A 12457-nucleotide genomic window follows, 5' to 3' on the forward strand; every position below is an offset into this window, starting at 1 on the left:
AACTTTCCACTAGATTTGGACATATGATGATACTATACAATTAAATAAAAAAATTACACTTTCATGATAAATAAGTTTCTCATATATGGGTATGAAGAGAAATATGAATAGAAGGAAAGATAATGAAGAGTTAAACATTTGGTTGGATCTCATTCTCTCTCACTTTACTAATTTCTCACTAAAATATGTGCCATTCATAAATAAAATAATTTTTTTGGACAGAGGAAATATTAATCATGTGAATATTTCATTTATTAGTGTTAATACACACTTAAAGTTCATGGGAAAAAAAACTAGGAGAAAATTCATGAATTTTAAAGGAAATTTGATAGGGGTTGAAAAAGTGATAATACCTAATTTTGCGGGGTTGGGTAATAGGTTTAGGATATCTTGGGTATCCGAGTACCTAATATGTCGGATTTGAATTCATGTGTTAGTATTTGAGTACCAGATTTGTTGGGTTAGATACCCATATTGGTATTTGAATAACAAAAAATGTATCAGGTCGGATATATCGAGTTTGCACTTTAAGTCATTTTCGAGTTCTAAATATCCGATTTTTCGGGCTGAGCATCCATGAATACTTGTTTTTCCACTCCTAAATGTGAGGATTATAATTTGGGCATTTTATTTTCTAGTGATATACAAATAACTAACATAAATGTTTCCATGAAAATATTGAAATAGAACCAAGATAAAAATTTTATTATAATTATTTTACTAACTAATTAAAATCGCACTGTCCATATTAATTCCATATGTATGATTTAAACATCGAAAGCTACCACTCTAAAAAGTGGACTTGAGGGACCTTCCTAAATCCCAAGTCCTAACTTTAGTAGCCGAGTGTCATTTGAATTTCCAATACTGACAAATTGGAATCTTGATTTCTCTGGTTTTTCCCCTTTTCAAAATTTAAAAATCATTAGTTTCTTCAAATATATATAAATAAAAATACAAGACCTAATAAAGTAACAATATTATATACAGCCCAATCGAAATTGATCATAAAGGTACAAGGAGCAAATTAGAATATACCTAATAAAACGAATAAATTTTATTAATAAAAAATAGTTTATGCAAGTATATTATGAAAGTTACAACTTGATTAACATTGTTGTCTGAAATTGAGAAAAACGACCTGCCCTATTGAAAGTAGTTTCTCTTTAATCATTTAATTTTCAAAGCTCACCAACCACAAGTCCCAATATATAGACTCTCACACACATGCAAAATCTACTAAGAGTCTAAGACTACTCAATTTTGTAACACATCTACTAGTTTCACTTACCAAAATATGGCCACTACATCCATGTTGAAGGCCATTTTCTTGTGCCTCGTCCCCCCGCGGCCGGAAACCCCACCCCCGGCCGCCATGCCAGCAACTCGTCTTTTATTTCCACGACATCCTTTACAACGGGCACAATTACGAAATGCCACCTTCGCGATCATTGGGTCCCCACAGTGGGCCAACAAGACCACGGTGGCAACGCCCTACAACTTTGGGGACCTAGTGGCGTTCGACGACCCCATAACCCTAGACAACAACTTGCACTCGACGCCCGTGGGCCGGGCGCAAGGCATGTATTTGTACGACCAAAAGAGCATATACGGCGCGTGGCTCAGCTTCTCGTTCCTCTTCAACTCCACCGACTACGTGGGCACGTTGAACTTCGCCGGGGCTGATCCGTTGATGAACAAGACGAGGGATATTTCCGTAATTGGAGGCACCGGCGATTTCTTCATGGCTCGAGGCGTGGCTACTTTGTCGACGGATTCGTTTGAGGGAGATGTTTACTTTAGGCTTCGTGTTGAAATCAATTTGTATGAAAGCTGGTAGACAACACTCTCCCTAGTTACTTCCTTAAGCCTCGACGCATTTTTCTTAAAACGATCATCACAAAAAACCAAATCTATTTTCTCCTTAATTTCATGCCTACACCTAATCCCATTCTCATCATGATCAATCCTCAATCCAATCTCCCATTTATCACATATGTATTTCTGGTTATGAAACTGGTCCGAAAAATAAGGCCAACATAGAAACGGCACACCCCTACTCAACCCCTCCAGAGTCGAATTCCACCCACAGTGCGACAAAAAGCACGCGACCGAGCGATGAGACAGATCCTGTGGGGCCCGCTCAACAATCTTCCCATTCTCACCCGCAAACCCGTCCGGGAGCACGGCCCGCGACCCATTCGCGAGGTCCAACCGCACGACCCACAGAAAAGCCCGGCCCGACATCTCGAGCCCGAACGCCAGCTCATCCAGTTGCTGCTGAGAGAAAACAGCCAAGCTGCCGAATGAGACATAAATGACTGATCCAACTTCTTTGCTATCCAGCCAGCTTAGACAAGACAAGTCTTGAGGGTGGAAGTTGCATGATTTCGGGCCGGGCTTCGGGCCGTCCGGGTTGACTATAGTCAGCGGCCCGACCGGAAGGATGCTGGCGGTGAGATCGCAAGCTGCGGTCTCGAGCTCGTAGCAAGTGTTGCTTATGAGTAGCTTGGCCTCGGATACATCTCTAACGATCCTTCGAGAACATTCGAAGAAGATTTTCTGAGTTTTTAGGTCGATTGCGAAACTCCATGAAAATTCATCTCTCTTCCACACTGGTATGTCTTTGGAGAGGCTTGTTATCACTCCATTTGTCACACTTCCTGCAATTTTTGGATTGCACCAAATTCAAAAGTTTATGATTTAATTAACTATTTTTGATGATATTAACAGCTATTACACCTTGAAATAAGTCCATTTATGTCTCATTAAAATTCTATCCCCAACCATTCATGGCATTAATTAGGATTAGTCATGATAGTTTATAAATAAGATCAATTGTTTAGTTTTGTGTAGATAAGTTAACATAGTTGGATGTTCAGTATGATATAGATAAATAAATAAAATAGTAATGTGTTACGTAGATTGAGACGTCTTAAAAATAAAAAATATGTCATTTTAAATGGAACGAATCATGAAGTATTAGTTTGTATTTAGATTTTGCGGATATTATTACGATGGTAGGGTAGTGTTAAATGATAAAAATAAGTGAAATTTTATTCATTACCAACTAAATAAAAAATGGTATACTACTAAAGTGTAGTAAAATAAAAATAATAACTAATTTTAAAATGAAGAATAAGGCGGGAAATCTCACCATCTTGATCCAGACTTCCTTCCTCTAGGAGCTTAGGAATCAGCCCGAGTATGCCGACGGCCGCGGCCTAGGGAGGCGAGAAAACGACGAAGTCCGCCCCCACACTCTCCGCCGTCTGCGAAAGATAAGCCATAGTGATATCAGCAATCACACACCTGATCCTCTCATCGGGCGTGGAAGCGTTGATCGTCTCGATCAGCTCCGTCAGAGATCGAGGCATCGAGCTTCTCAGCGTGTCGAGCAGCTTGAACACGTCATCCTCCTCTCCCGGGCCCCGCCCGTCGCCCACAGCGGCCATCACCAAATTTTCCATATCCTCGGCCCGAGAGGACGCGAGGATTTGGCGATGGACGCATTCGATGTTAACGAACGTGACCTTAATGCCGTGTTTGGCGATTTGGCGCGCCAATTTCATGAGCGGCTTCACGTGGCCTTGAGCCGGAAACGGCACTGCCAAAACATGAGGCTTTTTATTGCCTTTGGTTACGGCCATTTTTTTAAAAATTTTTGATTTTAGTGATTCTAGTTTAATTAGTTTCATTGGTATTTATAGATGATTTATTTGTGTCTTGTTGAATTGGCCACTTTGATTAATTCACACTATGTTTGTGGTGAGAGTGACTGCATTTGTAGTTGAATTGGTTGTGGATGGAATCATCGTATGATCAATATTAATAGGTTAAACACTAAATACTAGAAATAATGAATGCCATATTATTTTTGGCCATAATTATGCAGATTTTCATTTTCCCTATCTGATTATTCCCAAAGGAGAAGATTGTACAGTACTCCACTATAAGAAGAACAAGAGGTTAGAGTTTAAATTATGTAACTTTAGTTTTCATTTCATTTTTTTTAATTATGTTTATATTATTTGGGATTTCAATTATGTAATCTTTAGTTATTTAATGAAATTATTAATTTTTATTCTATTCATAAAGAAACATTAGTGAAGATAGTCAAGTAAATAGTACTATAAGCTTATTGCCCTTGCCCCTTAGTGAGGGAATGATTGGAATATTTCGTTATATATTATGCAGAATTGTATAGTAACTAGTTTGAGTATCGAAAAATATAAACAAGATGGTGACAAATAGTATCGGCAGTTTGTTGGTTTATGATTAGCAATTACTCAAATTAAAAAGTGATATGTGTATGCTTAGTAAATTAACTTTACTTTGACATCATCACCATCTCTTTCTATTTAATCCAATGATTTTATTGCTTTTGTCCCACATTTGGTGTCCCATTTTCAATATTTTATAGTACTACAACTAAGATGAATACAACTAGAGTAAAATTACATTGTATCTTTAGTTAAACATTATGACAAAGAAATCTAAAGTAAAAACAAATAGATGGACCATAAATACCAAGTGATGGAGGAAGATGAATATTTCATCTCATTTCTACTGTTTGATAATGCACTTCAATATGAATGACTTGAAATTTGCACGTGTCGATTTTGGCCATCGGACATTATTTAGATGGTCATAAAGGCTTATTGAATTAAAAAATATAAATAAAAAATAAAACAAAAATTATGAAATTAAAATTAAATTTGGACATTAAGCCGTTTGACTTTCTAAACGATACTTGAGATCTGTAACTTCAATTCACAATTGGGGTTCACAACTCATTACACCGTGAAAATTGAATTAGGGTTCACAACTCCCAAATTGGGGTTCGGACATTTGCAAATTTGGGCACTCGCAATTTGGTTCATAGCTCACAACTCATTAAATGTATGTGTTTATTTGCCCTTTTTAAATTTGGAGCCACTTACTAAATAACTTCTTAGGAATCTTGTAGTAGCCAATCATCAGCCGTTTTATTTTAAGAACTAGTATTAACACTTGTGCTATGCACATGACATATAATTTTCACTTAATAAATACAAATTCTAAATAATTCAATAGAAATAAAAACTAATATCATTATGTACACTTAAAAAATGTATTTTATCCCTTTTCACTCTAGTGAAGTATTTTCTATTCGGCACAAGATTTTATACGCTTTTATTTGTAAGTTGAGTGGATATGGAATAAAGTAAGACATACGATAAAATAGAAATAATTATGTTTCTATTTCAGAAAATGTGTTAATTAGAATAAGGCAATATCCAATATATATACTAACACTTTATTAGATTTATAATAAGTAAAAAACATGTTTCAAGAATTTAAGCATATACATGAGTACTACTCATTTAAGCACATCAGGAAAAAAGTAGAAAAAAATATAAATTTGATCACAATAACATAGTACTCCCTCCGTCTACTCATTTAAGCACATAAGGAAAAAAAGTAGAAAAAAATATAAATTTGATCACAATAACATAGTACTCCCTCCGTCGCATCATAAGCGATTTTTTTTATTCTCATTTCACTTGTCTACTTAATTATCTCTCCTACCTTATTTTCTCTCAACTTAATTTTAAATATCATTTTTTTTAAATCTCATATCCAAAAGAAACGTATGGCTTATATTGGATGGATGAAATCTATCATTAAATTTGAAAAACATTCTTAAATTAAGTCTATCAGTTAAATTATTAATGTATACCATGAGAAAGAAATATCTTCTTGATATAAATTTTACAAAACATAAAATTATTATGAATAAACTATAAATAACTAAACTGAGTCGGAGGTCCATGAATGAACTTTCCGGCGGCCCTCGGACGAATGTCGACCTCACCTGGGTCTGGTCTGTCACAGCCCGACATTCCCGCTTGTCGCCGTTAGACCGACCGTCGCACATAGTCTCCTCCCCCTCTGCAAAATATGACTTAAATATAGGAAATGAAATTGAGCCAAGTCAACGGACGTTCGAGTCATGAATAATCAACTTGCAAACAGGGGTCTTCTTCCATCCCTGTCACAAAAGAAGAGTATTTTAACATAGTGTGAGTATTCATTGTTGTGTCATTTTCTTTAGAATATGGAATGGGTCATCAAAGATGATTGGTGATAAACTATGACAAGAAGTAATTTTTTGCTAGCACCCCATCAAAATTGTACTGGTACAAAAATTATGCAAAAAACATTGAAGATTCAACTCGTTTTTATTCAGAATAAAATGTAAAAATGACAAACCCCATCAATTGTGTACGTGAGTTGGCATAGTGATAGAATAACATTTCAAAATTGAATTGGTATAGATTTTGCAAACACCTTCTGAAAGTAATGTGGCTGAATTATCTCAAGCCCAAAATCATTTCAAGTCCAGGCCCAAGAAAGAAGCTCTAGCTCGATGATATGAAGTTCAGCTCATTGTTGAAGCTGAAAAGGCGTTACTTTTCTGTTTTAAAACGGCTAGGTTTTTTGTCATTGAAGCTCGATGATAAACATCTTTACTCACACATATTTTCTTTATTTGTATATCTTATTCTAATTAATTCATACTCCTTGATCATTAGTCACATATCTTATTTTTGTCATTAATTTTATTGTTTTTACTTCACTTAGATTATAAATTAAAATTGCATAAATGTTTCATTTACTGAGGAGTAATAAATTCTTCATTTTGAGTGAGACAAGATAAGTACATTTTTCTTTTTTTTATCACAATATTGCTTTCAATTCTTATATATTTATTATATTTTATATTCATTATTTGAAACTCTTATATCCCGTGCATAGCTCGGGTGTTAATACTAGTTATAATAAAAACACTACAAATATTTCAAAATAAAAACGGACATTTGATACAAAACACAATGTGTGACAGACACAATACCAAATTGCACAAACTCGAAAGAAGACATAAATTCTCAAAGTAAAATATCATCTTCCTCCTCCTCCATTGATTGGCAAACCAATATGATCCCTGCTGATGCTATCATATCCCACACTTGAGCTCACACCTCCCATTCCATCATGATTATTTGGTAGCAAATACTCCATCTCCTCTATATTGTCCGCATTATTTCGTTCCCACGAGTGCTTTCCTCCGAGTATAAGTCCTTGAAGCTCCATTGCTACCTCCTTCATATTCGGCCTATCTTCTCCTTTCACGTTCAAGCACTCTTTCGCTAGCTTACAAACCGAATATATTTGCTCCATATTTCCCGAACCCACAATTTTTTCATCAATTATTTTTACCAACAAATCTTGCTTGAGTACATAAAGGAAATAGCTGGATAAACTCTTCTCCTCTACCGGCCTATCAAAACTCAACGCTTTACGCCCCGTGACTAACTCCAGCAGAACAACTCCAAAGCTGTAAACATCGCTCTTTTCTGTCAACTGGTGCGTCTGCATGTACTCAGGATCAAGGTATCCGAAAGTCCCTTGCACCATTGTAGATAGCTGCGCGAGATCAACGGGAACCAACCTTGAAGCTCCAAAATCCGACACCTTTGCTGTGAAAGTATGGTCTAAAAGGATGTTGTCCGGCTTGACATCCCTATGAATGATGGGAGTAGAAGCTGAAGAGTGAAGATACGAGAGGACGTCAGCAGTTTCTGTAGCGATCTTTAGACGCATGTTCCAATCAAGAACACGTGCCTTAGCCTCATCGTGCAAGTGTGAAGAAAGGGCGCCATTGCTAATGAACTCGTAGACTAAAAGCGGAACATCTGTTTCTAGGCAACATCCAAGAAGTATAACTACATTCCTATGGTTGATTTGAGACAGAATAACAACCTCGTTGATGAACTGCTCGATTTGTGTGGGATCAACTCTTATAGACCTCTTGATTGCCACTGTTCTTCTATCTGCTAGCACACCTTTGTACACGGTGCCAAAGCCACCTCGGCCAATGATCATGCTGTTGTGAAAGTTGTTTGTCGCCTTCTGTAGCTCGGTGGAGGTGAAAATGGTGACCATTTGCGGTGAGACTTCTCCCGTAGCGAGTTTCTCTTGCAATATACTTCCACCGTTTTGGAGGAAGAATTTATGCTTGGTCTTTCGCTGTGATCTTCGCTTAAGTTCCAAGTAGAGTAGAATGATACAAAGTAGCAGAGCAATGATTCCTGTTAATTTGTTTGAAAAGCCAAAATTAAAAGATAAATCTGAAGAAACCAAAATTTGAGAATGATCAAGTGTTGATTTATTACCAATTAAGACATAGGCAATCATCAGACTCTGCTTCTTTACGCAGCCATCTCCTTCTTTTCCATCACCTTTGTGACCTTTGGGACAAGAACATGTGTAACTCCCTATTGTATTCTCGCATTTCGCATTCTTGGTGCAATTACTAATCTTGAGTGTGCATTCATCAATATCTGCAAACATTGTAGTTCAAATATAGTAAATAGAAAGAGAGTAGTAAACAAACACATTTGATTCTTAAAAGTCAATACCTATGCATCCACTAGTTAGGTAGGGATTTCCTTCATATCCATTCCTGCAGCGACAGCGGTAGCCAGAGCCGCTTACGGGTTCGTAGCATTCCGATTCCGCACTTTTACAAGCATAGGCTTTGAGGTTGCTCTTGGCCACCTCGCACGTGCCTTTCCCGATGTCCCAATTAAGCACCGCAGGAAGTTTTGTAACGTTGGACAAGTTTGTAAGATTGTCCTTAGAGAATGTGAAGGCTTTGTCCTTAACAATAAAGCCATAACTACAATTGCTGAAGTCCGAAACTTTGGTATAATTGGAATAACTCCTGACATCAATTCGCACCTAAAATTAAAAATGAATTAATAAGGGACTTACTGACCAAAATTAAAAAAAAAATGAAAAAGACTATTAATTATGAGATAAAGTTGGACCCGACCCACCAAACATCTTCAGGGAAGGTAGTCTGGCAACAGCCGGCTCCGGCACACTCTCTTTCCTGGAGATCGTTACGGGAGCTGCACATGGCGGTGCAGCCCGTAGTAAAGTTGCGGCCGATCCTACGGCGGCCCGACACATAGCCGTAGCTGTCACACCCGACGATAGTGAACTTATTCGCAGTGTTACTCACCCTGAAATTGGAAGGAAGTTCTAGAATGGGGTTGTTGTCGCTAGAACGATTTTGTTGTTTATCGTAACAGTTTTTGGCTATGCTGCGCACCACCGTGATCTGGCCGTCGAGGGATATGTCTGTGATTTCTACGTTACCCCAGAATAGCTTCGGAGGAGTGAAATCTGTGTTGTTGCAAGTCACGAGGAACTGTTTCGTGCGGTAGCATTTGCGTTTGATGCCGAAAGGAAAGGGGATTTGTACTTCGCCGCAAGTACTCTTGCAGCCGGGCCTGGCTATGGGGAAATTATTAAGTGATGAAAACACTAGAGTTGATGAGATTAAGGAGGTTAACACGAAGATGGAGATAAAGATGATCATAGCTAAGATTATGCCTGTGACATGTATGATAACATTACACACACATATATATATATACATGTATATTTACTATTTAGACACAGAATATTATACACAAAGTTTGAGCCAAGTCAATGGATGTCCAAGTCTTCAATAATTCAAATGTTTGTTATTCCAACGTAATGTCAACATCCATTATGGTACCACTTTTACTCTTTCTATTTTGAATATTTAAACCTTAGTTTCTATTCATAAAAGTTGGAATAACTAAACAAACATTGTTGCTGTAGTAGTTCAGCACCTCATTCCTTAAACAACATAAGGTTAAGGGTTCAATTTTTGTCTATGTGAATGAATTAAAAAAAAGGATGAAATAGATAGTCACAACTATTTCTTTTTCCGGTAAAAAGCAACACATCTTCTCTATGTTTTATTCTATTCTCTCATATAGTATATGTACCTTTCTATATTCTATATGTTTGTTTTCTTATTTCAGATTGTGGACCATTATAATTTACGGAAAAAATAATCGAAAATAAGTAATTATCTGATTGTTCAGTTTAATCACAAATTCAAATAGCTACGAATTCACTAGGCCAACTTGTGAACTTGGCAAGATCCAATTAACTGAATATATAAATGTTTACTTGTTACCGTACTTTATTAATTATCTATATATGACCTGAATAATAAAATACTAGAATTATTAGGGCATCCACACTGGGGTAGACGATAGGCCCCCGATAAAATACTAGAATTATTAGGGCATCCACAGTGGGGCGGACGATAGCCCGTCCGATAAAATACTAGAATTATTAGGGCATCGTCCGCCACTGTGGGTATGCGGACGATGCCCGATGCATCGTCCGCGCCCTATAGATCGTCTGTGGACGATGGCGTTGGAATACGCATCGTTCGCAGTATCGTCCACCCCACTGTGGGTGAGACGGACGATGCAACGCGTTTTTCTTTCTTTTCAAAATTTTACCTATTTAAATACCCTTTTCTCATTCTATTTTTCATACCATATTTTATCTCTCATCTCTCACTTTCCCCACACACCAATATTTCTCTCCCAATCTTTCTCACTAAAAAATGAGACCCGACTGAATTTTCAATGAAACGAAGGTTTTTTTCCAATTTTTGTAGTTATTTAAATATCCAAATAATTAAAATGCTTATGGCGGACTTTAGGGCGGACCTAAGGGCGCCCCACTGTGGATGCCCTTACAAGTGGTGAAGTTTAGAGTCTTTAGACTTTAGCCAGGGACGGAACCAGAAATATTAAGAAGTTGGTGCTGAAATTTAAAATAATACTTCATTCGTTCCGCGTTAGTTGAGTCATTTTTTTTTTGCACTCGTTTTAACAAAATCATAATAAATAGTTAAAGTAAAGAAAAAATAAACTAAGAGAGAGAATAATGTAGATAAGACTCTTATCTACTTTATTTTATCACCTACTTTACTTTCTTTCCATTTAAACTATTTATTACTGCCTTCGTCCCAACTATATTGGTACAAAAACTTTTGGGCACAGAGATTAAGAAATTGTGTAGAATAGATTAAATGAAAGTAAGAGCATCCACAACGGTGGCGTCCGTTGCCACGGCCGTCCGCGCCGCTGGCACGGACGCTACCCGCCGCCGCTGCGCTCGCGCCGTGCCAGCGAGCAGCTGACGTGAAATTTCACTTAAAAAAAATTTCACTTCCCAAAAAAAATATATCCGTTTATAACCGTTTTTTCCACTTTTTAATTTTTTTTCATTTTTTTCCCCAAAAATACACACTTTCATCTATAAATACCCCCAATTTCACTCCAAAAAATTCACATCAAACTACACAATTCTCATCTTCATTCTCTCATATCCATTTTCATCTTCAATCTCTCATATCCATTTTCATCTTCATTCTCTCATACCCTACAACATCACTATGTCCGGCCAAGACGATAACCCTACGGGCTCCCACGGTTGGAACCCCAAATGGTTCGGTTCACAACCGTTTCCTAGTCCGGAAACGGACTATTCGGCCCCTCCTCTCACCCAAGATTCGGGCGTTCCGGCTGGCTACCGGCCATACCCGGTCGACGAGCAAGGTGCCTCCGATGGGCGATACGGGTGGACACCGGAGCCTAGGCCTCCCGTCCCTTCCCAAACTCTGACTCCTCCATCTCGCGCCGGTGCCCGCACACCGTACTCACCGGCGGAGATGGATAGATTGTTCAAGGCGTACTTGGAAATCTCCGAAGATGCGGTGGTTGGCACGAACCAATCCGGCGATCACTTTTGGTGGCGCGTCTCTCCGCGATACAATGCAAACCGGCCGCCGGGAATGATCGAGCGCAACGAGAGTATGGTGCGCAACTGCATCGGCCGAGCCAACGACGAAATTGGCAAGTTCAATGGCTATTTCTTCCAGGAGTCGAAGAATGCCGGGAGCGGCCGGAGCAAGGTCGACATCATCACTGCGGCGCTGAGCACCTACCAATCCATGAACGGTAAGTCGTTCAAGTACCTAAATGTTTGGCAGGAAACGAGGACGCACCCGAAGTATCTGGGAGGCGTAACATCCTCCTCTAGCGGCTCCTCCAAACGGTCACGGTCGGCATCCCTATCCGACGCCGGCGAAGAAGTGGCTAGCCAACTCGCCGAAGCTAACTTGGGTAGCCCCGACGCCGGACCAAGCGGTTCCCGACGCCGACCGCAAGGAAGGAAGAAGGCGGCGGCCGAACGCCGTCGCGCCGCGACTCCATCTGCCCCCGCCCCCGAACCCGCACCCTATGTTCCACCTCCACCCCCGAACAACTCGTTGTGGGCCCTTTTGGCCCAACTCAATATGGCCGATAGGTCAACTATGACCCCCACGCAACTTCAAACGCACGAGGACATGATATTGGGTCTCAAAAAACAATTGGGGTTGGTGCCGCCGGATGCATAGTCTTCCTCGGGTAATATTAGCCAATAATCATGTAATTTTTATTTTTTAGGAGTTTAATTATGTTATTTTTAATTTTTATGATTTTAATTATGTAATTTTTAGGATTTT

At 38.7% G+C, this 12457-nt stretch overlaps 1 protein-coding gene and 1 pseudogene across 2 annotated transcripts; both read right to left on the bottom strand.

The window, feature by feature from the left end:
- Window positions 1-1677: 1677 nt before the first annotated feature.
- LOC121781277 lies at window positions 1678-3660 on the bottom strand (annotated as a pseudogene).
- Window positions 3661-6822: 3162 nt separating this feature from the next.
- Window positions 6823-9455, bottom strand: LOC121780675 (putative wall-associated receptor kinase-like 16). Of its 2 annotated transcripts, none has more exons than XM_042178306.1 (4): window positions 8886-9455; window positions 8466-8770; window positions 8220-8387; window positions 6823-8135 (listed from the first exon to the last, which is right to left on the bottom strand). In XM_042178306.1, exons 1-4 carry the CDS (start codon window positions 9431-9433, stop codon window positions 6946-6948), a joined length of 2211 nt encoding a protein of 736 aa, XP_042034240.1. In that variant the 5' UTR covers window positions 9434-9455; the 3' UTR covers window positions 6823-6945. The 2 variants fall into 2 exon arrangements, with proteins under 2 accessions (XP_042034240.1, XP_042034239.1); XM_042178305.1 differs by having other exon boundaries at window positions 8466-8787; window positions 8882-9455.
- Window positions 9456-12457: the final 3002 nt, after the last annotated feature.

Source organism: Salvia splendens, chromosome 20 (assembly GCF_004379255.2).
Source record: "Salvia splendens isolate huo1 chromosome 20, SspV2, whole genome shotgun sequence".
NCBI classification, from domain to species: domain Eukaryota; kingdom Viridiplantae; phylum Streptophyta; class Magnoliopsida; order Lamiales; family Lamiaceae; genus Salvia; species Salvia splendens.

Excerpts from the sequence above, each read along its gene's own strand:
- LOC121780675 (XM_042178305.1), bottom strand. The coding sequence starts at position 9,433 with ATGATCATCTTTATCTCCATCTTCGTGTTAACCTCCTTAATCTCATCA. Across the intron at positions 8,788-8,881 it reads TCCCTGAAGATGTTTGGTGG|GTGCGAATTGATGTCAGGAG; the intron begins GTCGGGTCCAAC and ends TTTTAATTTTAG. Across the intron at positions 8,136-8,219 it reads GATTGCCTATGTCTTAATTG|GAATCATTGCTCTGCTACTT; the intron begins GTAATAAATCAA and ends ACAAATTAACAG.